At 40.0% G+C, this 24,157-nt stretch overlaps 1 protein-coding gene across 1 annotated transcript; it reads left to right on the forward strand.

Moving 5' to 3' along the window:
• The first annotated feature begins 1,490 nt into the window (after nucleotides 1-1,490).
• On the forward strand, nucleotides 1,491-24,026 carry si:dkey-191g9.5 (rap1 GTPase-GDP dissociation stimulator 1-B). Its single transcript, XM_022200355.2, has 14 exons — nucleotides 1,491-1,804; nucleotides 7,157-7,261; nucleotides 8,632-8,754; nucleotides 10,291-10,416; nucleotides 12,192-12,320; nucleotides 12,880-13,005; nucleotides 14,836-14,979; nucleotides 15,778-15,909; nucleotides 16,333-16,467; nucleotides 16,772-16,897; nucleotides 17,773-17,912; nucleotides 18,039-18,165; nucleotides 19,169-19,297; nucleotides 20,431-24,026. The coding sequence occupies exons 1-14, from the start codon at nucleotides 1,792-1,794 to the stop codon at nucleotides 20,556-20,558; spliced, it is 1,683 nt and encodes a 560-aa protein (XP_022056047.1). The 5' UTR covers nucleotides 1,491-1,791; the 3' UTR covers nucleotides 20,559-24,026.
• The last annotated feature ends 131 nt before the right edge of the window (nucleotides 24,027-24,157 follow it).

Here is a 24,157-nt window from a genome sequence, read left to right on the forward strand (position 1 = left end):
GACTCGGCTCAGGACCATGGGCGACAGGGCCTTTGAGGCTGCTGCTCCAGGTATGTGGAACGCCCTCCCCAACCACCTCAGGACTCCACAGACGATGGATTCATTCAAAAAAGGGCTGAAAACCTTTTTATTTCGTACTGTCTTCCCTGATTGATTTTTTACTGTATTTAAATTTTTAAATTATATTATATTGTCTTTATCATTGTTTTTATTGTCTTTTATTGTTTTCTTGATTGTGCACATTGAGATTTGTCCACAAATGTAATGTGCTTTATCAATAAAATCCATTATTATTATTATTATTATTATCATTATAGTAACGCACCCAAACACTGATGCATGAAACGCTTCTTCTCATTAAAGTCAGTTGTTATAGAGACAATAATCTTAAATTTAACAGTTTACCCACATCACCAGAGAAACCCAGCACCCTGCTTTACTGAAAATATTTAACGAGAAAATAAAACTTGTCCTTTTAATCGGCGTCTCTCTGCTCAGTGTTGCTGCTGTGGATCCCCAGAGATGCAGGTCTGAGTCTGGTGACCTTCAGAGATCCTGTTCAAGAGGACAATTTATGTGGTGGATGAAAGTAAAAATCAAGAAGAGACATTAAGATCTTCTGTTAGTTTAAGAAGATCTGATTTAGTCGTCCCTGCAGAGAAAAGTAACTGAATTTCTATTTCTAACTGAACACATCAGTTTTTGACAAAATTTCACTCCTGTTTCCAGTTTCTGCCACATCAGACTCTTTCTACCAATCAGAATCCTCCATGTATGATTATTGCTGGTTTCTGCTGTCCAATAGATGATGAAGTACCTGATACTATTTGAGTTGAAGAAAGACTTTCTGTGGTCTCTGGCAGGGGGGTTGTTTCCAGCATCTTGGAACTTGCCACAGTAGTTGTGTGGATTGAGTGTGTCTCAGAGTGTTGCGTCTCTTCATGTGATCCAGACTGACTCCATGATGCTGAGATGAGGACTCTCTGAGCTCAGACCATCTGCAGCAGGACTCCTGCTTCTTCTTGTGGCTGCAGATGTTCTTCATGAGTCTGGCTGGGATGTTTGGGCTGCTTGTCCTGGGGCCTGTTTGAGAAAGCAGGTTTAGTGAAAACTCTGAGTTGTTAACCCTTGTTAACTTAGTTCACTGGCCTATATTCCCCCACAACTGCTTCAGATGTATATGAATTGTTTTTGTGGCTAATTTCAGACACATCACGGTCTGTGAAATAGCACTATCATGTTTTTTCAGGTGTTAAAAAAATCTTGAAAACTTGAGAAGTTTGCTACAGCCTTGACATTGTGAATAATCGTGTCTATTTTTAAAACACGTATTTATTTTAAGTCACTGGTTACTGCGTTCTTAAAGATGGCTTTGACATGAGCTCTTTTCCAAACACAGCTTTTGTGGATGTGTGAACTGAGGAAGAGAGTGAAAAAAACAAGGTGGGAACAGAGAGCGAATGAGCGGAGGGAGAAAACGCAAGCGCAGTGGGTTTGGAGATGGTGGGGGTGAGAGCGAGAGAGAGACAGAGATGCACAGCAGAAGAGAGAGCCAGAGAAAGAGAGGAATAGTTCAGTAATGGGATTAAGGGAGCTGGAGCGAGGAGGAGACAAACAGACAGAGCAAGTGAGAGACGGAGTTGGGGAATCGGGGTTCATCTGACTTTAAGAAGGGAGGGTCATTCTATCCACACACACACACACACACACACACACGCACACACACACACACACTCTGCTAGCAAGCAGAGGCACTGAGCCAGCCAGCAGAGAACCTGCTGATCAGCAGCCATGACAGATACCGGTGAGTAGCTCCATATCTGACATCCTCTTGTTTGTGTCTGTGTGGATAGATAGATAGATAGGTAGATAGATTTTTGCATAAAATTAAACATATTTCAGCTGTTTTGGTGCAAAGCATAAAGAAGCAGCACCCCCCAGTTCCACACTAAGACCAGACAATCCCAAGAACACAGAGCTGTTTGTGCCACTGGGCAGTAACGGTGCACTGTATACTCAGGAATGTAAGGGACAGAAGTCACTGGCTAGTATCCATTAGCCCAGTGACTGTCATGCATTACAAGCTAAAGCAAACCACCACCCAGCATCCCAGCCTAATCTGAAGCTAGTGCTGCTGTCTGCAGTTCACTGTTGGTGGCTTCTGTCTTCCCCACTGCTGCTCTGATGCATGAACACATGGGGAGCATTTTAGAAACGCTTATATGTGGCATGAACCATTGCCTCACATAAAAATTTAAGAAAGTTTGCAAAGCCTGTCCTGAGACGGCCCTTAAAAATGCATAAACAGCATCATGCATTTAAAACCGCTTTAAAAATGATCACATAGAGTGAATCAACAGCTCCCTGCCACAGTCTTAGCAACACTGAACATAATGAGCATCACGGAGGTCGGATTTATTGCTGGACTACTGTATTGGATTAGACCGCACAGTTGTTCCTGATATGGTGTCTACCCCCGCCTACGCATTTAGTGCAAATGCCCTAATGTTTGTCTATGTGAAAACATGCAGTGCACTTAAAGTAGCTGTAATCAGCACCCGGGGACTCCTTAACAGAACACTGTGGGACTGATTGGGAAGTTGCTTGCCAGCTCTCACACACATACACAAATGGACATGGTCAGACACTCACAGAAGGACATGGGGGTTAGATCCTGACATAACAGGCTCTGTATCAGCCTGATAGCCCCCTCCACTCAGGCTATTTCTATTCGACTTTCAAGGGATTAGCTGAGGTGATTACCATCTGCAGGTGTATCCTTCCTGTGTTGGTGTGTTTGTGACTCCCTGTACTGTATGTGTGTAAAGCTTGTGTCTGTCTTGTATGTCATGTCAACAATAGAAGAAATATTGAAGATGCCTGAGGATAGATGGTTGTAATTGAGTAGAAGGAAACCATCATCACTTTATTACCAAAATCACTAAACAAGAACACTGATGTTGTGCAATTCTACAAAAAAAAAACATTATTCTTGCTTTTCATTCCTATCCATAGCACATAGGATCTAGTGTGGGTCAAAGTAAGATTGAGGTTATGGCACATAGTAACTGTTTGAGCAATTGTTATGGCCTGGCAACTAAGCACTATGGGAAGACAGTTTCTGTTAATAAAAAAGACAGATATTTAACTATAGGTCTGTGATAGAGGCAAACTGACAGCTGTGCTTTATGCCCATCTACCACTGCAACCTCCACACCCTTAAGCTTGAACAAGACTTCTGGGTTGAATCCTAATCAGCATCACCCCAATAATGTAACTACAGGTTGTGGCAATGCAAACCACAACGACAGTGATTGTATTTCTGGAATAGATTTCCAGTGGTATGACGCATTAACACTGCATAGTGATTTGTACAAATATGATGCTTCTGGCTCAAAATGTTCTGACATCCCTCATTTCTCTGTTGTACTCACTCTATTTTATTAAAAGCAACTGTTGTCCAACAGGTGGGCTCGGGATCTTTCTGCATGGAGTTTGCATGTTCTCCCTGTGCATGTGTGGGTTTTCTCCGGGCACTCCGACTTCCTCCCACAGTCCAAAAATATGCTGAGGTTAACTGATTACTCTAAAATGTCCATAGGTGTGAGAGTGAGAGTGATTGTCTGTCTGTATATGTAGCCCTGTGACAGACTGGCGACCTGTCCAGGGTGTCCCCTGCCTTCGCCCGAGTCAGCTGGGATAGGCTCCAGCACCCCTGTCACCCTCGTGAGGATAAAGCGGTGTATAGAGAATGGATGGATGGATGTTGTCCAACATTTAATAGCTCCAACTCCAACATGATCTACACCGTTTTTACTGCCATTATTTTAAGTATGAAAAGAAACTCAGCACAATGCAGAGAAACCTCAACACTTGCTAGCGTTTTGGCACTGAAACTGCAGGGCAATATAGACACCAGCACAAGTAGAAATGCTCACAACAGTGCCTGCAACTTACGTAGGCTTCTTGGCAGAGTTCACATAGACTGAACGGATCAGTAAATATCAGGTTTTGCTTTCCTACCTTGTGACATGAAGGGCACTGATGCATATAATAACACTGAATGTTGTTCAATACAGACCTCATTTGTCATAGCAGTACTGCAGCTTCCACTATTACAGCCGAACAGATCCATAAAATGAGTAGCAAGCAATCAATGCAACACACAAAAAATACATGTTATCTATTTTCTCTGGGATCTGCAGAGTGTTCACCTCAACTGTCTTAACTCTTTGCTGCACTCAGAGGGAATGTAAAACCTATTCTGAGGGAATGCAAAAGCTATTGCACAATGACATAAAATGTATCGCAAAGAATTCACTGGAATTGTGAGGGAACCTAAAGCTTAATGTTAAGGGGTGCAAACGCAGTGCTAAAACAATTCCACCATAACCCTGAATGAACTACACAGATAGGTCCTTTAATAATCCTTTGCAGGAAATTACAGTGTCACAGCAGTTTCATGACAGTCACAACACCACACGCTTCCATGCATAAGAAGTTAAATGCTTGTATTTATATAGCGCTTTTATCCAAAGCACTTTACATGATACATCACATTCAACCATTCGCACACTGATGGTGGAGGCTGCCATGCAAGGCGCTAACCACGACCCACCAGGAGCAATTAGGGGTTCAGTGTCTTGCTTAGGGACACCTCGACATGAGCTCAATGGGCCGACGATCGAACCGGCAACCTTCCAGTTACAAGACAGCCACTCTACCCACTGAGCCATGCCACCCCCTAAGAAGTTAAAAGAGCAATGAATAAAGACTAAGAACCATAAAAACAAGAAAATAAAAAATGCAAAGTCTTTTTTGTGCATTGTAAATCTGACAGCAGCTGGAATAAAAGACATATATAGATATATACATTTTTTTAATTTAAAAACTTAATAAGTTTGAAATTTTGCTTTTGTTTCATAATGGTATTTTTGCCAGCGATTGCTTTATTAGTCTGTGAAAGAGGTGAAGCCTCGGCGGAGTTATGTGGCGTTGGTTTGTCTGTCCGTCTGCTTGTCTATCTGTTAGCAATATTACTCAAAACGGACTAATGGATTTAGATGAAATTTTCAGGGAAGGTCAGAAATGACACAAGGACTAAGTGATTAGATTTTGGCAGTGATGCAGCTTATAATCTGGATCCACGAATTTGTTAAAGGTTTCTGTATCATAATGTGATAGCGGCATGGCGTCACTGTAACCATGACAACAAGATCCACATGATTGTGATCCTACTACAAATCAACTGCTGTAGACTTATTGGACTCATCAGTAGGAAATGATACAATGAACAACTGCTTAATTTGTAGCAGTGTTTCTCCATCCCATTAGTTCCCACCACTCGCTACATATTTAAGTCACGTGATTCGGTATTCGTACGTAATGTGCAAATGCAAAACTAACGTCAGTGTTCAGCGCAAAGTCTTTATTTTTTGTGGGTACATCTATATTAAATGGCCACATTCTGTGGTACTGTGATTTCTGCCACATCTTTTCTCGAGATTTCAGCCGTCAGAAATGGTATGACTGAGCACCCTTGGCGGAGCACTGTGCTCTCTGAACATTTTTCTTGTTATTGTGCTTGTTAGATTACCTATTCTCCTGTCCTTTCTCTGCTTCTTCAGCCATTTTCTGGTCTGTGTAATTCCCCTGCCTCTTGCTAGTCGTCTGTCTTTGGGGAAGTTCTGTTTAGTGTGACCCTTAGCTACGCCAGGTCCCCTTCCCCATTCCCTTCATCACTGTGTTTTTGTGTAACCATAATATAATATTGTAATTAAATTTATTATCTTTGATTCTTCTGGTCTGCTGTGTCTTTGCTGTCTGTGCCTGAGTCTCTGACTCCTGTGACATAAACTACGGTGCCAACATTGTGAAATAATCTTGGCTCAAATCAGGACCAAGCATTAACAAAAAAAAGCAAAGCGTTTGTTGTGAGTCTCTTTTTGAGGGACAGGAGCAAAGTCAATGTGATGAAAAATGACAATATTAAACAGAGAGATCACTGGGGAACAGCACTGTGAAATAAAAACAAACAACACATGGTGCTGCTGACAGATGGCATCTCCAGAGCTCAATAGCAAAATATTTTTTAATTAACAGAGGAGTGGAAATAGATCACGGTTCACAAAGACAATTATTGTCACGATGCTGGATTTAGATAGCTTTTTTTCTTGTTTATTTATGTTGAATTCACTTTCCCTACACGTCAAGCTCTGTTTCACTTCCTTTCTTTGTCTTGCAATTTGTGATTGTTCCCTCATGCTCCCAGTGGGCTCCTGGTGTATTTAGCCCTGAGGGTTTATGAGGAGCACTAAGAGCTAAAGTCTTGTGTTTGTTAACCTTATCAGTTTTGCAGTAAGTCCACATACTGGTTTGTCTGATGTTTTTATAATGCTTTTATGTTTGTTCTTCACTTACTTTCAGGACTGTTTAACATCACCAGGGTTGAAGTTAAAAGAATATGACTAAATTATCGTTCATGCCATTAAAATATATTACATCTATGCAGCAAGTTTAACGAAATGCACAGCTATGGTGATAGTGAGATATACTCCTGAATGATGATGGGGGAGAGACAATGATAAGACTAAACATTCAAAACTAATATAAAGCTAATATAAAAACTCAGCATTTTTTGCCAGCTTCCCTTCCTACTTTGGCTGCAGACGCTCTGTTACTTTTAGCCTGTATTTTGTTCATTCCTCTTATTGGTTTAGAATATTTCTTCTGAGAATTATGCAGATCTTGACCTATCCAGATGCAGCTTTCTGTAAGTGCTTCACGTGACTGTGGTTATTAGGCTTAGGAAAGCCAGATAATGATAATGTATCATGGGTATTCACAGAAGACAAAAGAAAGCCAGCCAACCTGAATTGTCAGGGGCATAACAAAGTATACATTTGCAAATCATCCAGACCTCTATGTCTTTAAGACATGCTTGAATTTTGATCAACTGGTTGATTTCATCAGGCTTCACAGATAAATACAATTGTGTGTCGTCTGCATAGCATTGAATGTTAATGCAATTTCCTTTTTTGTTTCCCTATATTACTGTCTGTGATGAAAATGATGGATGCTATACAGAAGCTGGCCTTTAAAAAAAAAAAAAAACTTTTTATTGATGGAGGTGTGTATTTTAATGTGTGTGTTGCAGACTCTCTGAGCGAGGCACTGAAGGCTATCAGTGTGAGTACAGAGCTGATTGATGAAGAGCTCAAGTCTCATTTGGATACAGTGTTAACTGCGCTGCTAGAAAAGAGTAAGTGATGTAACACACTTGCACACACAGACATACACATGTGCTCCTAATGTTATGAGTGAGTAAACAGGTTTGTGTCCCCATAAAAGGAAATCCCATCCTCAACCTAGAGAGAGCAATCCGCCAGTTTTTGGCTGAAAACCATTGTGGCAGACTTGGAGGTGCTGATTTTCATTCTAGCTGCTTCACACACAGCTGCTAACCACTGCAGTGCATGCTGAAGGTCACAGTCTGATGAACACAATAGAACTGTCATCTGTAAAAAGCAGAGATGCGTACCTGTGTCCCCCAAACCGTTCACTGTCCTGTCCCCAACTGAGCCTTGAGAACCTGTCAGTGAGTGTTCTCCACAGCCTCTACAAAGTCCGACCACACCCACAAGTTTTTCTTTTACAACTTCCAGCTCTTTTGGTGCCCTAGTACCTGTCTGCTGATATAGAGCAGCCAAACAAGCCCAGAAAGCCTCGTTCTTCAGCTTGATGGCCTCCTTCACCACTGGCGTCCACCAGCAGGTTTTCAGGTTGCCGCTACGACACCAGTGACCTTGTGACCACAGCTCCTAAAAGCCACTGTTGCAATGGAGGCTTTAAACGTAGCCTTCACAGATTCATTGCTCCGGAGCTGGATACAGGAGAAATTCTTTCAGAAGTGGTAAAACTGAGAGTTCACTGTTCTCCCACACTACATGTTTTGGTTCTCCAGGTCTGTACAGCAGTCTTTCCCATCAGATCCAGCTCCCCGTCAGGCGGTGATCAGCTGACAGCTCTGCTCCTCTCTTCCTCTGAGTGTCTGAGACATACGACTGCAGTGCAGATGACATCACTACAATGTCAAACATCAGCCTTACGCTAAAGGTCCTTCGGTGCACAGTAGACTTATGAGCCACCTTATGTGCAAACATGGTGTTTGTTATGGTGAGTCCATGAGTCGCACAAAAGTCAAATAGCACAACGTCAATTTGAAGATCCCTAGGAGAACTATGAAGGCCCTGGGCAGAACCCCTTCCAGGACGCCATCCAGGGACTCCAACTGGATTCTGAACTGCTCATTTTCAAGAGATGACTTTAACTTCTGAGTATTCTTACACCCGCTTGATGCCTCTCATCCTGTGTAACTCTGTAAAAAGAGAGAGTCCAACCTCTTTCCACAAACTTTACCTTTGTCACATATAAGTTGTGAAAGAAAAACTCCAAAGCAACAGAGGAAAGACAAGTGGCAGTATATACCCTTTGACTTAAAGTCTATCCGAGGACTTATGGTGAAAACTAAAATGATCAACCTAAAGTCAGCTGACATACTTCTGGTGTAATATATGATTAGATAGCTAGACACTGTGATAATTCTGAACAAATGCGTTTGTGTGTTCACAGAGAAAGATGCTGCCGTCGAGACTGTCAGAAGTGGGATCCTACCCACACTGGCTCAGACCTTACGGAGTAAAAGCAAGCTGAGCTGCCAGGTGGCTCTGGTGGTAGCAGAGATGGCACGAGAAGGTAGAATACTGACACAGTTGTTAGTTGTTATGTTGTTGTTTCGTGAACAGTAGAAAAAACAGCCAAGTGACCCTTGTGACCAGCTCGAGTAAAACACAATTGTTTGAGGTGCCCTTTTTGAGAAACCATACTCTGAAGGCTGAATTACAGATGTTGTATGTAAAATAATGTAAAAGGATGAATCATTGCATTTGACTGCATAATGTACAACCACCTTTAGGGTTTAATTCGACCCATTTCAAACATTAAGCACTGTGTTTCAAATAGCACTAGCTGAAGCAAATATAAAGTATATATATGAGCCTGTCCTCATAGAAAAAACGACCACATAGGTCGTCTGTACACGCCCGTATTACGACCGAGTGTTACGTTTTGATGTTAAGCGACCTCTAGTGGTTGAGTAAATATCGACACTCCGGTGTCTCAGCTGAAACGTCACCATGAACAAGCTTTTACCTAACACTATCCCTAACCCTAACCCTAACCCGAACCATAACCCTAAACCCGTGTTGCAAAAGTGAGGAAAAAGCCGTTTTGCGAAGGAAAAGCCGTTTCGTGAATTAAATCCCGTAATGCGTTCCTGTCTCCTGTAGGCACGCTAACGTAAATGTGCTCTCATGGGTCGTATTCTGGGGCACGTTACATACGACCTGTGTGGTCGTATGAGTTTGAGGACTTGTTGATAATGCTGAATGTACTTTATATGTAGAATATGTCACAGTACAGGGAAGAAAACTTTCTTTATTACCTCCGCCAGGAGGTTATGTAATCACCGGAGTTTGTTTGTCTGTGTGTGTGTCTGTTTGTCTGTTAGCAGCATAACTCAAAAAGTCATGGACGGATTTTCACCAAATTTTTTACAGGATGTCCGGAAGAGCAAAAGTAACAATCGATTAGATTTTGGAGGTGATCCAGATCACCGTCTGGATCCAGGATTTTTTTGAAGGTCGAAGGACAATTGAGAGATGACCTGGCGGCCATCTCTCAATTGTCCTCACTTTTTCAATCGTCCATCACTTTTTGAGTTATGCTGCTAACAGACAAACAGACACACACACAGACAAACAGATGGCCTGGCGGAGGTATGCGCTCTCCGAGTGCTTTTCTAGTTCTTTATGTCATCTGTGATATAAAGTCATTATATGTAGAATTATTCTGATCTATGAGCTGCTTTTAACTCTCAGTCTATTTAAATTACATCTAGTATTACATCCAGATGTAACCTATTACTAGATAATAGTGCCCCCATCACTAGGTAATACGGTCTTCCACTGCATCTTTTTTTGCAAATTCTGTGGCCACCATAGCAAGACATTTTCAAATTCTTCAAATAGTGGCTAAATATAGCTGAAACTGTAATTGCTAGTTATAATTGTTTCTAGTCTATAATCAACAGCTGGTGTTACCGGCCTGCTTTTTCTGCACCTTTTGTTCCAGTACTGTAGTACAAAAGTATAATACCATGCTGTGTTAAACCTGTAATCACTGCTACAACAGAGTCCAAGAGAATAAATCCTGTCTTTGTATGTGTTGTAGCTGCAGTCAGGGAGCCGTGCATCGAGGCAGGCCTGGTGAAAGTGCTGGTTCCCCATCTGAACAGCAATGACCAGGAAATGCTGCTGAACACTGGCAGGGCCATTGGACGCATTTGCTTTGACAACTGTAAGTTGGTCTGATGGGTCTCGCTCAGTCAGCAGGGTTTGGTAATGATGAACAGCGTGATAATGAGCCGTGATGAGTCTGTGTTCTTTTGAAGGTCACAGAAAATGACAGACAGTAAGGCTGTCTTTGGGTTCAATAGGTACCATGAATGCGGCTTATAATTCTCTGAAACTATTTTTTGCTATCACTTGATCAAATTGTATGCTTTGTACCAAAGTATCATCTCTTGCATCAGCTACATGATTAGAATTACAATCAACCAGTGAGACCAAGGAATGAAAATGAAGTTATGATGTTTTTAAGGCACAAACAGAATCTCCAGCAGTCTCAGTTCTTGGTATCATGGATTTCACAAAATGCTGGAAATATTTCTTTGACATTTTGCTCCATGATGACAGGATTGCATCACATTTCTGCAGATTTGTCAGCTGCACACTCACACTGCCAATCTCCTGTTCTACCACATCAAGTCCCACATTGCCAGACCAAGTGCTGTTGAACAATAGAGTTGTGAGAGCGCCATAGACTTCTGTTGTGTTTGGAGAATAGGGATGGGGACATTGACATTTCCAGATATTGATGTTGACATTTCCAAAGTTGATGAAATAACAGCATTTTTTGACATTTTAATGCATTAACTGAACTCCTAACTAGTAAATCGTAGCATTTTAGAAGACAGTTTATTTTACATTTATCATGAGACATAGCTTGTTAGATTCTAATTTCAGTTAACTGACATGAGCAATGCTTCACTATCTACCACTACTTGGTCAGCTCACCTACCTTTATCTCATATTAATTTAAGGTGTTGACCTTCATCACCATCCAGTGTTTATCTTCGGCTATTAGTGCGACTGTCGACACCAGTCCAAATAATCAACTTTTTTGAATCTTCAGCTTGAGCATAGGCAGTTGGCAAGTTCAATCAGTATCTTCAGATGTGACCAATCATTTTCTACAGGTAAATATGTTGTTTATATTAGCAACACTTAAGTGCAACTGTGTTATTACATTTGATCGATCTTAATAACTACTAGGTAGCTTAACGGCATAACATGACTAGCTTGAAAATAGCAAAGGTGTTTCTTTCACTTATTCAGTTATGACACATCGTATTATTATTATTATTATTATTATTGTTACCAGTTTATTTAAAAAGGGACCATGTAGAATACATAAATTTAAACATAAATGTTGTCATTTGATGCATTGTACCAGAATTAGCATTAAGCTAATTTCCATCTGCAGTCCGTGATGGAGTATTTGTAACGGGTGATAAGCTCAGCCATTGAAACAAGGATGATCATAACAAAAAATGTGTTTGAGGAGACCTGTCGTTTCCAATTCATCCATTCTGTTGGTAATGAATTTGTTATCCTGTTAGAAAGATGCTTGGTAGCAGCAGTTTGTGTAGTTGTTTCCTTAGCCTGGCAAGTAGACCGGACCGGAAACCTCACTTCTGCTTCCAGCGCTGCCTCAGTGTCTGTCATCTGATTTCCTGCCTTACGAACAAGACATTTCCATCCACAGTACTGCTGCTCACTGCACAGCTTTGTTCATCATCATTCTACAACAGTCTACAGACTGTTGCAATGGAAATATGGTTCAATCAGTTGTTTGAGAAAATCAACCTGTCAACAATCAAGTTCCAAATGGCTGACATCACATTCTCACCTTTGACGTGAAGTAAATGTTAGAACAGTCTGTCTATATCTGTCACTTTAGCCCTGAACACTTACACTTTACCTCTTCTCTCTCTCTCAACTCTTACCCAGCATACCAGCAGGAGCAGTTAGTCCAGATTGGTGTCATCCCCAGACTGGTGTCCATAATGAAGGAGTATCCGGAGAACGACCCGCTGGTCAACGTCTGCCTGCTGGCACTCTGTAACCTGGTGGACTTGGGTGATTATTAAGTGATTGTATTCATTATAGTAATTATTTATTAATGAACTGTTGTTTCAGTCACAGTGCCTCAGTATTTAAACACAGTATCCACCACCACAGGTTTGCCCTTTTTAAGTTCCTGATCAGCTCTATGATTTATCTGTATTCTCCATGAATTATTTAGATGTCTCTTGTCAGTCATAAAATACAGACTCTCCAACACCATCAGCCATGTATAATCTTTAAACAATTTGACATTATCAAGAGAATTCAGGGAGAAGAATGAACAAAGAAGCACTGATCTAACTTTAGTCATTTTTTCACTCCAACTCATTTTATCATGATGGGCGACCCAGTTGCGGCTTCCACAGTGATACAACCAGATTAAAACAACTAAAGCTTGTCCCAGAAGACAGCTGGTTAACACTGCTATATCATTATATATCAAAAAGATAGAGGGAAAATTTACCATTTCAAAAAGCTACTGTGTTAATTTAGCTGCAGACGTCAGATATATGAGTCAGGATAATTAGTTATTTCCAGCCCTGATGATGGTTGTAGACCTCTGTGTTTGCAGACTCTGCAAGGGAGGCCCTGACAGAGCTGGATGTGGCAGATGTACTGACCACTCAGCTGAAACGTGCTCCTGATGCTGAACGCCGACATGTCATTTTGGAAATACTGGGCTCACTGGGCGAGAGTGGTAAGACACACAGTGCTGCAGTAAAAAGGTTAGACAAAGGAAAACATACTGATGGAATCTTTTAAATTAGTCAGAAGATACCATAAGCCATCATTAATGCCATTGTTCTTAGTTTTTTATGAGACAGCCAACCCCCTGATATAGAAGCAGCACATAAAGTACAGTAAACCTGCTTTTGAACAATAGAAATCTGAACGAACATAGTCATCATAGAGATTTGATTTTGGAAAGCATTACCTTGAATTTGCTGGATTAGCTAACAGTATACACCGTTAATATCGTGTAAGATTACCTATACCTAAATAGAAGATTTCATCCCTATTGTGAGCTCTTAAGTAGAGGAATGAACAATTCAGATGATTAGGCAGAAAACGGCATGCTCATGGATCACAAGCTTATCACTACAATTTAAAACAATGCACTTCAGACAAGTTGCAAAGTTGGATCAATTGAATCTGCTATGATTATTCAAAATGTATGAACAAATTCCTTACTTCATCTTTACTTAAGATAAACTTTGACCAGTGCAGCTTTAGTATTCTCACTTATGTAAGTCAAAGGTTCTGTGATTGAGTCAACAAATACTGAAGGTAGAGAGATGAAGAACAAAAGTTTAGGATGTGTGTGATCATTGAATATAGTGTCAGACTTTCTGATGAAAATCTGGTCCTACAGTATCAGAAAAAAGAAAAATACTTTGTTTTATAAACATATACACTCCACTATCGTTCAAGAATTTGGGGTCACCCAGACAATTTCATGTTTTCCATGAAAATTCACATTTTTATCCCCCGCCGGCCATAGGCACGGAGGGGGATATTGGCGTGGGCACATCCGTCTGTATATCTGTCCGTACGTACGTCCACATTTCGTTTCCGTAGCATATCTCAGAAACTACTTGAGGGATTTCATTCATATTGCACCCAGGCCATCTCTATATAGTATACATGTGTCTTTTAGGGTGCATGACCTTGACCTCATTTTCAAGGTCATAGTGAGGCACTTCAAATATTTTTTGGTTTCCGGATCATATCTCAGAAACTATTTGAGGGATTTCACTCATATTGCGCACACTAAGCCTGTTGGTAATGTAGATGTGCCTTTTGGGGTGCATGACCTTGACCTGATTTTCAAGGTCATTGTGAGGCACTTCAAATATTTTTTGATTCTGTTTCTGGAGCATATGTCAGAAACTACCTGAAGGACTTCATGCATATTGCACCAACGCCACCTGTGCATAATGTAGATCTGCCTTTTTTGGTGTATGACCTTGACCTGAATGTTTTTATTGTAGTGAAGATGTATCATTTTGTAGGTGTATCGTCCAGTATATATTATTATTTTTTGCACTTAGAGGCACTATATATAAGGCGGGGGATGTTTTAAGCGGAGCGTGTTTATTATTCATGTGCTAACATAATTGCACAAGGGTTTTCTAATCATCAATCAGCTTTTCAACACCATTAGCTAACACAATGTAGCATTAGAAGACAGGAGAGATGGTTGCTGGAAATGTTCCTCTGTACACCTATGTAGATATTCAATTAAAGATTAGCCATTTCCAGCTAGAATAGTCATTTACCACATTAACAATGTCTAGACTGTATTTCTGATTAATTTAATGTTATCTTCATTGAAAAAAAAATGTTTTTCTTTCAAAAATAAGGACATTTCTAAGTGACCCCAAACTTTTGAACAATAGTGTATAAAATATATCATCATATTTAATGATATTATACATGAAAAATATCAAAAAATGCACATGCTAGCTATTAATGATGTTTAAAGAAGACAACAGAAGGGTTTACCTAACTGTGCTTGTGCTACCAGATACACTGAAGCTGCAGTTTGCAGAGTCAGGAGTACCAGAGGCTTTATCGGAGATGATTCAGGGTCTGCAGGGAGGTTCTGATCCACATGACCTCTGCAGCATCAAGATTGCTTCCAACCTCATAGTATCCCTGCTTTTAGGAGGTGAGTGTGATACGACATCTTGGAATGTGTCTGTGTATCACCAACAGCTCTGTCTAGGTGTATTCACATCCATCCTTGAAATGTTATTCTGTTTATCTCTCACCCCTTTTGCACTTCCCTTTAAATCACAGAAATTGCACCACATTCCTCACTGCAGATGCGATGTGACAAATCTGATGCAAATCATCTGAAAGTTCTGTACGTCTGAATCACTGTGCATATTTAGCTCAGACTGGCCAGATAAAGATAAATCAGAGAGACTTGACCACAGACTCTGTGTAAATAATGGCTATAGATCTTTCAAAACTGGAAGTAATGATGACAAATGGATCTGGCTGAGCATTCAAGAACAGTTTGCACAGCGATACAATAGCAACCTGTCATCACACAATACTCCCACTCTGGAACATACCACACTTTATTTAATGCCTATATTTACTGCTATTTTGTAAACAGAAGCAGAAATTACAACATGAAGAGAATGCTATATTGAAAAAGTCTTGAAACTAGCCACAGAGCTCATAAACTCATTGGTGAAATGTTTGGAAAGGTTACAGATCAGGGGAGGAGTAAGGTCATTTTTCAGATTCCAGATTTCTTGTTGCAAACGGAGAAGTCACCCCCTGCTGGCTGTTAGAAAGAATGTGAGTTTGTGGCACTTGTGCATTAGCATCCCTTTTCAGGCTACACAGGGATGATAGTGTTATTGCTGATTGCTGGACAAAACAATGTGTTATCTGTTGTGTTGGACTGTAATTTGTCTGTTCAAAGGTGTATTTGTGTGTGTGTATTTATCAGATGAGTCTATGCAGAAGTGTTTTGGTGAGGGATCGGGTCTGGTCTATCAGGATGTTCTGTCCTGGCTCCAGAGCGCCAACACTCAGCTGCAGCTGTCAGGAGCCCTCGCCATTGCTAACTTTGCCAGAAACGGTAAGAACACAGACTGTGAAATGTTGTGACACCATTATTAAATTTCTGAAAGGACATCTGCGGCTGCTCAAAGCTCCACAGAACTTCTTAGCATCTTCAGGCTTTATTTGTATTACTCTACCTGCTTTCATATGCCATTTCCAGCAGCAGCAGAAGTTAGTGAACACAGTGGAACATTTAGCAGCTGAAGAGTCAGATATTTTTCACAGGAACAGGTAAACACCAAAAACAGAGCTTAAAGGAGCCAAACCAGATCATCTTCTTGACAAAAACAACAACAGTTCACCAGATTGCATGTTGGCTTATTTTATATGATGTTTCTTGTAACAGGAGAACAATATTGAGTTTGTGTGTTGGTGTTTTACTCTAATATAATAATCAGGATCTGAAGGTGTCTCTGTTGGGTCACTGTGTTTCTGTCAGACAGTAACTGTGTGAAGATGCTGGATCTTGGTGTGGTTCCTCACATCCTGACCTTGTTGGAGCAGCATGTGGACGAAGGAGATGTGTCTGTTCAGCATGCCGGACTGAGCGCGCTCAGAAACCTAGCCATTCCTGGTACTGTTCAAAGCACAACATTACCAATAGGGCTCCTCTGTAACACTCCTCTTTAACACTGTAACTTATCTTTTAAAGGAAAGAGGTATGCCTTTACACCAACAAAACACAATATACTCACTGAGCGGCCTTCACATAAAGTTAAGCTGGCTAATTGGCAGAAAAATATGTGACATGAGTCAATCAGAAAAACCAACAAATCTAAAATGACACATGCTAAAGTTGTTCTCAATGTTTTCTTGTTCTTATAACCCATTGTGAAACACCTGTAAAGTGTGTGACATGCCAAACATGTGTCTTCTAGCCACCAACAAAGTGAAGATGCTGGAGGATGGGGTGACTGAGAGAATAAAGTCCTTGCTGCGCTCTGACATGCCACCGGTTCAGTTCAAACTGCTGGGTACGCTGCGCATGATGGTGGATGGACAAGGTGAGCAAAGCTGTTAGTGGAGATATTAAATATTTATGCATGAGAATAATTGCATTTAGTACTAGAGTTGTCAGATGGGATTCCTCTTGTGTCATGGCATTAGAATTACACAAAACCTTCAATTTTGACAAGAAAACTATTTAAATTTAACAGGCCATGATTGTCATTTGGGTGGAAAAAAGTAGAAGGGTGCAGGGAAGGACTTCTGGATGACTCCACCAGACACTCCATTGAGGGGATAGCATGTGTCTCGATTTAAACAGTCCCTTGGGACGATTCATTGTGGGTTCCCTTTACATTTTTTATTCCTTCTCCAATCCTGTCACTCCGATTACAATCCCCACTTACACCTTGGACACTCGACCTTTTGCTTTCTCAATTAACCAAGTAATCAAATGATCTATACAATGCCAGAAAACAGTGAAAAATGTCCATTGTGTTTCTAGGGGGAAAGGCCCATTTGATCATATTTTTTGTTACTCTGGCCCCATCCTCATCAAACATTGGACATTTTGTAGCATGACATGTATAAAGTTCTTTCTCTGCTTCACTCTCATTGTTTCATTGAAGTACATTGGAGCTTTAAAGGGTGTTGTATGTGTGTATATGTCCTTTCTTTTTCTCCTGAACAACTTGCTAGATGCTGCTGATGACGTTTTCTGTTAATGCTTTCAATGTATTGAGGGGTTTGGTCTAGATATTAGTGGCAAAATGGTCTAACCTGCAACCCAAATATAGCGTTACCGTGGTGCTTCGAATATTAGGCCGTTCTTGAAAACACAAAACTTCGAACCCAAAAACTACAGCAACTCAGTTCGACCACTGCTGCTTCCAAACCCTTCTGTTAATCCTTCTCTCTTTTTTCTGTTCGTCAGAGGAGGCGGCCTTAGTGCTAGGAAGAGATGCCGTGCTGCTAGCTCGTATCATGGAGTGGTGTGAAGCCAAAGACCATGCAGGAGTCCGAGGTGAAGCCAGTCGCCTTTTGGCCGCCCTCATCAGACACAGCCGCAACCCTGTGAGTCTGTTTCTGATCTGAAAGTTTGTTTCAGATAAAGTTGAAATTGTTTTCTTCTTGTTGGTCATACCCATTTAATTGGAGATGAACTCAATGTCTGTTGGGTTGGTTTCCTCTCTCTAACAGGAAGTTGTCCGTGCAGTCGCCAGAGCGGATGGGGTTCGGCACCTTATCTCTATGGCAACAAGTGAGCATGTCATCATGCAGAATGAGGCCCTGGTTGCCCTGGCGATAGCATCTGCCATTGACATTGGTAAGGCAGTTTCAGAGTTTATGTCTGAAGTGTGACTAAATTTATCAGGCATGTCAGAGTCTAGACATTTGACTAGATCCAAATGTGAACTCTTAGGCTGATGTGTATTCATCAGTCTGTGATTTACATGTAGGCGTACCTGGAACATCTGAGAGGTTAGAACAGCTTTGCAGCTCTTCTAAATCCTGAAGCACAAGAACATTGCTCCTCCTTCGCCTGGAAAATTTGTCATTGAGAACTATCAACAAATTAGGGTTGAGTATACCACTCTGAGATTCTTGATAAATTGACACCCTAACATTCTCTGAAATACATCAGACACTTGATTTGTAAATGGTTGGAAAATGTTTTGTTGTAAAGACAAACACTGAACACAGCTTTTCTCTGAATGTGTTCTTGAATTGATTTGGTGTGTATGCTGCACATTTCTGTCTCTACTCTCAGGTGGAGCATACTAATGCTTTGTTAGTGTTCTCCAAAAACAAGCTTTCTAGTTAATGTCATGCTGTGTTGAAAATGAAGAAGCTGGTCTGAAGTGTTTTCAGTTCAGGTGATTAATTTCTCTTCTGGTTCAGACAATTTATGGCTGTGGGATTCCTCTGTTACATGTTGATGCATTATAGCACGCATGAGCTTAGAGCTTGGAGTCTGCTTTTGTAAAGATTGCTACCCAAGTGAAGATCACAATGCAAAATGAAGAAAACAAAATCCCTGCCTGTATTCTATCAAAAAAACATGAAAGCATTGCGAGTGAATGACAAACTTCAAACACTTAAACACTCAAGGCTATTTTAAACAGATGCAGTGAATACAAAGCAACACACAGGACAAACCCAGAACTTTAAGCTACATTCTAGTTGTCCTCTTGCTAAAAACTACATCATAGTTGACAATTTGAGGTACATAAGACATGTTTCAGTTTTGAATAAAAAAATGGGGCTTTAGAAATGCAATTATAATGCATTTGCATGTATGTTTACCTCTGTGTTTGTGGATGTTACAGAGTTGATGACGGATCCTTTTAGGGAGGCGGAGCTGCTACACATGCTGAAGAAGATGCTGGAAGATCCTACAGGAGCAGTCGAGGTCAAGTTCAGTGCTTTGGGTCTAATCTGCAGCCTCGCCAACTCCAGTATGTGTTGATTTTACAACAACACACAAAAATCACAGAAATTCTGTTCTAAAGCAGCTTTCACGATAACAGAAACTGTAATTAAATCAACTGGTCTGGCACCCTTCATCCTCTAGCTCAAAATTACAAATAATACAAAAATATGTGTCGTCACACAACAAGTAGGGAATAATAATCAGTTCTTAAACCTAACAAAAATGGTGTAATGCAGATTTGCAGTGAAAGATCCTGTTTTTTAGGCATTAGCATTCATTTTAGAAATAATGTTTTGCTGTTTGTTTTAGCACAGCAGAGGCCCCTGACAGTTTGCACAGTACAAGAACACTATCAAAGCTCATCATTTGGCATTTACAGATGGCTTTCATTACCCATAGGGCACAAGTCTGCTTTGGCCTACACTCTAAAAGTTTGGAAGTAAGGCCAATACAGGCCAAACATTGGGAAGCGCACTTCAATTTTCTGTTCACAATGTCTTCCCGAAAAACCAATACGGATTCTATGGATTTTGGATGCATTTTCTGCATGATCAGACTTTGCTTTCATTGGTATGCACTACTTTCCTCAATTTACCTTGAGTTATACGTTGAAGTTACCAGACAAATGCAAAATAAATGTTCACAAAAGAAAAGAATGACTTTGTTTTAGAGTTGAGAAGATTTGCAAGAGTCGCAACTTCAGCGTAAAAGTAAAAAACAGATCACACTTTGTGTGTCTTTATTTACTGTTGCTCTTTGGTTTTTGAGAGTTTACATACTTTTGTATCCCAGTAAATCTCAACTGTGTCTGTATCTCTATAACTACCACAGAAATGCCTAGAAAGAAACAGCTGAGCAAAGAAATAAGAGTTGGTGTCATGTCTGTTGGTATCAACATACATGTGTCTGTACTGATGTTGCAGGGCTCTTCTGTTGTGCTCTTACGAGAAAAGTAGCTCATCTTATGTTCTTCATTTTAAAAGACAAGTGGAAATGTTATATATAGATGACACAATCCGCAAATATGCACAATGTACACACCCACAGATGTTAAGAGAGATATCTGGACCTGATTACAGCACATCTTCATAATCTGACCTCTACTATAACCCATCTCAAGCTTCTCTTTCTTCCTGTTTACATCCTTGTCTGATCTAGGTGCGATGAAGGACGAGCTGAACACCATAAATATGAGGGAAAGCCTCGTTAAACTGACGGATCATAGCAGCGAAAAACTTGCCTCGCAGGCCAGCTCCATACTGACACTTCTGGGTGATGCCAGCTAAACCAGCACCCTGCAGCGACGGAGCATCTCATCTGTTCAATGGACTTCTCCAGCTTTGTCAAACACATATTCTGGTTCAAATGATCTTACTGCACAGATGTTGAAAACTGACTTGTCAAATGTTGCCTGTTTTGTGGCAGTGAAAGACTTAAGGACCAAATTTTAGCGGCAGTGTAATGTATGTTGTCTATGTGGGAGAGAAGGGCTCATTAGTATTATGTCACTGCCTCTTGACAAAACTTTCTTTTTGGCAAGAGTCATTTCTTGTTTTATTCTTTTAGATGCATGATGGTGCAAATGCTGATATAATGTGACCGTTTATGAGGCGAGATCAACTGAAATAGCTCCGACTGATGCGGTCATTCAATTACAACCGACGCCATCTGGCTCTGGCTGTAGGTTTGTGGTGCTGGTAGACACACAGCGCTGCTCTTCACAATCCACACAACTTCATCTTTTTAGCTACTATCGTCATGCTTCCCTGTTGTGAGACTAGTGATTTGACTGGCTGAGAGTATAATTATCAAACAACAAACCCAATGATTTATTTTCCATTTCTTCTTTTATCTTTTTTTGTTTGTTTTTGTACTGAACTAAAATAGCAGATGTGCTTGGAGATGAATAAGATTTGAAACTGTGGGCTCCCCATTAGAATAAATATCTATAGAAATGTGTTAAAGATCCAGTGTTAAACTTAGGTTATGCCAGCTCCCAAATATCTTCTAAAGTTGTGCTGATTTCCTTTAGTAGCAGCAAGTATTTCATACCAAGTTCAGATATTTACTAGATGACTATAGTTATTATTTTTACTGAAAATGCACCAAGAACATGTTAAAAAAAAAACTGGCCTCTCTCTCTAAATCAGAAAGGTGTGATATGTGACAAAAAGTGTCAGCCACTCTCACAGCCCTCCTCAGTGCAGACAACCTGCTCTGTTGCCATGGAGATAGTTCAGCTGTCATCACATGTGCTAAGCATGGAACTACAGTTAAAAAAAAGTCTGCATCAAGCAACATTTTAACCAAACATGTGACATGTAATGTGTCCGTATTGTGTGCATTTTGAATTAACATACAAATCAAATTAACAGATAAGCTCACTGATATAAAAGAGAAGTTACAGTCTTTTAGGGTTATTTTCTCTATACCTTTTTAAAATGACCTAATACGATGTCCGTAAGATATTTGTTGGCAGGCTGTAACCTGGTCTCTATGACTAAAGACGTCTCCCATCGTCAGAATCTTTATTTTTAAAGAAACTCATGTTCCGCCATCAAAGCATTTTAATGTCTGGTACTGTCATCCTGCAAAGCAAAATGAAGTAAAGCTATCAAAGGAGCCACGTTAACAAGCAATCATAGTGCGCTGCATGGCCTCATCCTAGAATCTTTATGGTGTATATTGGATTTTGTCCCTGAGCTTTTCCAGTAGGAACTGCACTGTACATAAAGTGGAGATTGTTATATGATCATATGCATATGTAGATAGAATTACAGGTTATGACGTTAATTACCAAATAATTGCTAACCCTTGTAGAAGCACTAAATAAAGGTGCTCTTTGCATCTAGATTTCTCAGACTGAAGTGATCTAAATGTTTGAAGCTGTGATCATGTCATACATGACGTATGGCACATGTGTGAAAGCGGCAGTTTTAAGAAGTGATGGTGTCGTGGTGGATAAGAATGACGTGAGACTCACAGTAACTCTGATATGACATGAATGTAGCATTAAGGCTTCATCAGCAGGACAACACTGTCTGTAGAGTAACTGTTACTGACAATGGTGAGCAAAAAAAATCCACATGCAAAAACAAAGGGTTTTGAAGTTATTTTGCTTCATGAATCAGGTGCCAATAAAATACTGACTGGTTCCTACTGGTACTCAAATGCTGTATTTTAAATAAAATTGTGTCTACGGCTACAATATGGAATAGCAAAATGAATTTTGGGAACCTTGCTTTACCATATTATTAAGGAGGAAAACAACTATTGCTACTCTCTTGTTCCTCCTTTTCTTCCACTGTACCAACATGTCATTACCAGTAGGAACCACAAAGTACCTGATTCATACAGTGAAACTGTACATTGTAGGTTAGACTTCGAGAACCATTTTTGTTACACAGTTAAAGAAAGAACTATTTTGTCATTATTGAGCAAAGTCATGTTTGTGGTCCTATCATTACACAAAATAATCTGGCTCTGTATAGCCTGAAGTTATGCTCACACACTACCGTTCAAAAGTTTAGGGTCACTTACTTTTAAAAGAAAAGCATTTTTTTCAATGAAGACAACATTAATTTAATCAGAAATCCAGTCTAGACATTGATAATGTGGTAAATGACTATTCTAGCAGGAAAACAGCTGATTTTTAATGGAATAGCTCCATAGGGGTACAGAGGAACATTTCCAGCAACCATCACTCCTGTGTTCTGATGCTACATTGTGTTAGCTAATGGTGTTGAAAGGCTAACTGATGATTAGAAAACCCTTGTGCAGTTATGTTAGCAAATGCATGGAGAACATGAAATTTTCTGGGTGACCTCAAACTTTTGAACGGCAGTGTATGTACTGCACATGCAGGATTATTTAAGGGAGTGAGTAATTTTATTACCAAGAGTGAATTAGCAAATTCTTTGCAGCAGATTATTTTTGCACATTTTATAACCTATAACATCAGACCAACTGCTTCTGGATGAAACCAGGTAGCTTATTGTGAAAAAGGATTTATTTGTTTGAATGTGGTCTAAATGTGATGTTTTATTATTGCATTTCATAAGCACATCTTATCACAGAGTAAAAGAACAACTGCAAGGAAGGACATGAACACACTCCTTAATTAATGGGCTTCATCTTTTGGCTACTCTCACAAATGCAAGTTTAGCTTGGGATCAAAATCAAGAACCATGAACTGTCAGCTCGGGTTAGTAGTTTTAGAAGGTAAAGATTTTTTTTTTAAATATATAAGAAACACCTGATCCTTGTCAACCAATGTAGATTACTCATCCTATTGTTATCATTTTGATACTTTTCAGTGTACACAATCAGCTCCTAGCAAACTGCTTGTACATGTGGTGACAGTATAACAGCAATATCCAACAATCCTCTACAAAGGACACTTCTGTTACAGCAAAAAATAAAAGGAAGTTTTGCATCTGACAGAGGAATTCTATGGAAGCACAATGTGAAGAAGCTACATATTGAACTGCTGTAATCATAGGGAGAGAAGGAGCATGTGTGTTCTATACAACCTAAATCAATAACGTGTTAATAGAAATAAAGCAGTAGTTTTGCTGTTATGTTTCATGTAATATCTGTATTCACATATATTACATATATTCTGTATACACAACCACATATTACTCCACATTTGTCAACAGATCTTGACTTTTTCCAGCTGAGAGACACATTTGTGACACGTTAAAAGCTTTGATCTAGGGAGAGCAGAATAAAGTCATGGGATGTCTCCTGTCTCTTGTTTGTACAGCGTATTTTCTTCAATCCTCACATGGTAGCATACTTTCAAACATTCTTTTCTCGTATTTTTTTTGTCTCAGGACAAATAAATTTTCAACAACAACTGCATGTTTTAGTATTTTGTACA

This window comes from Acanthochromis polyacanthus, chromosome 15 (assembly GCF_021347895.1).
Source record: "Acanthochromis polyacanthus isolate Apoly-LR-REF ecotype Palm Island chromosome 15, KAUST_Apoly_ChrSc, whole genome shotgun sequence".
NCBI classification, from domain to species: Eukaryota; Metazoa; Chordata; class Actinopteri; family Pomacentridae; genus Acanthochromis; species Acanthochromis polyacanthus.

Coding starts and splice junctions, on each gene's coding strand:
- si:dkey-191g9.5 (XM_022200355.2), top strand. Junction 10,417..12,191: donor ACGCATTTGCTTTGACAACT/GTAAGTTGGTCT, acceptor ACTCTTACCCAG/CATACCAGCAGGAGCAGTTA. Junction 13,006..14,835: donor GGGCTCACTGGGCGAGAGTG/GTAAGACACACA, acceptor TTGTGCTACCAG/ATACACTGAAGCTGCAGTTT.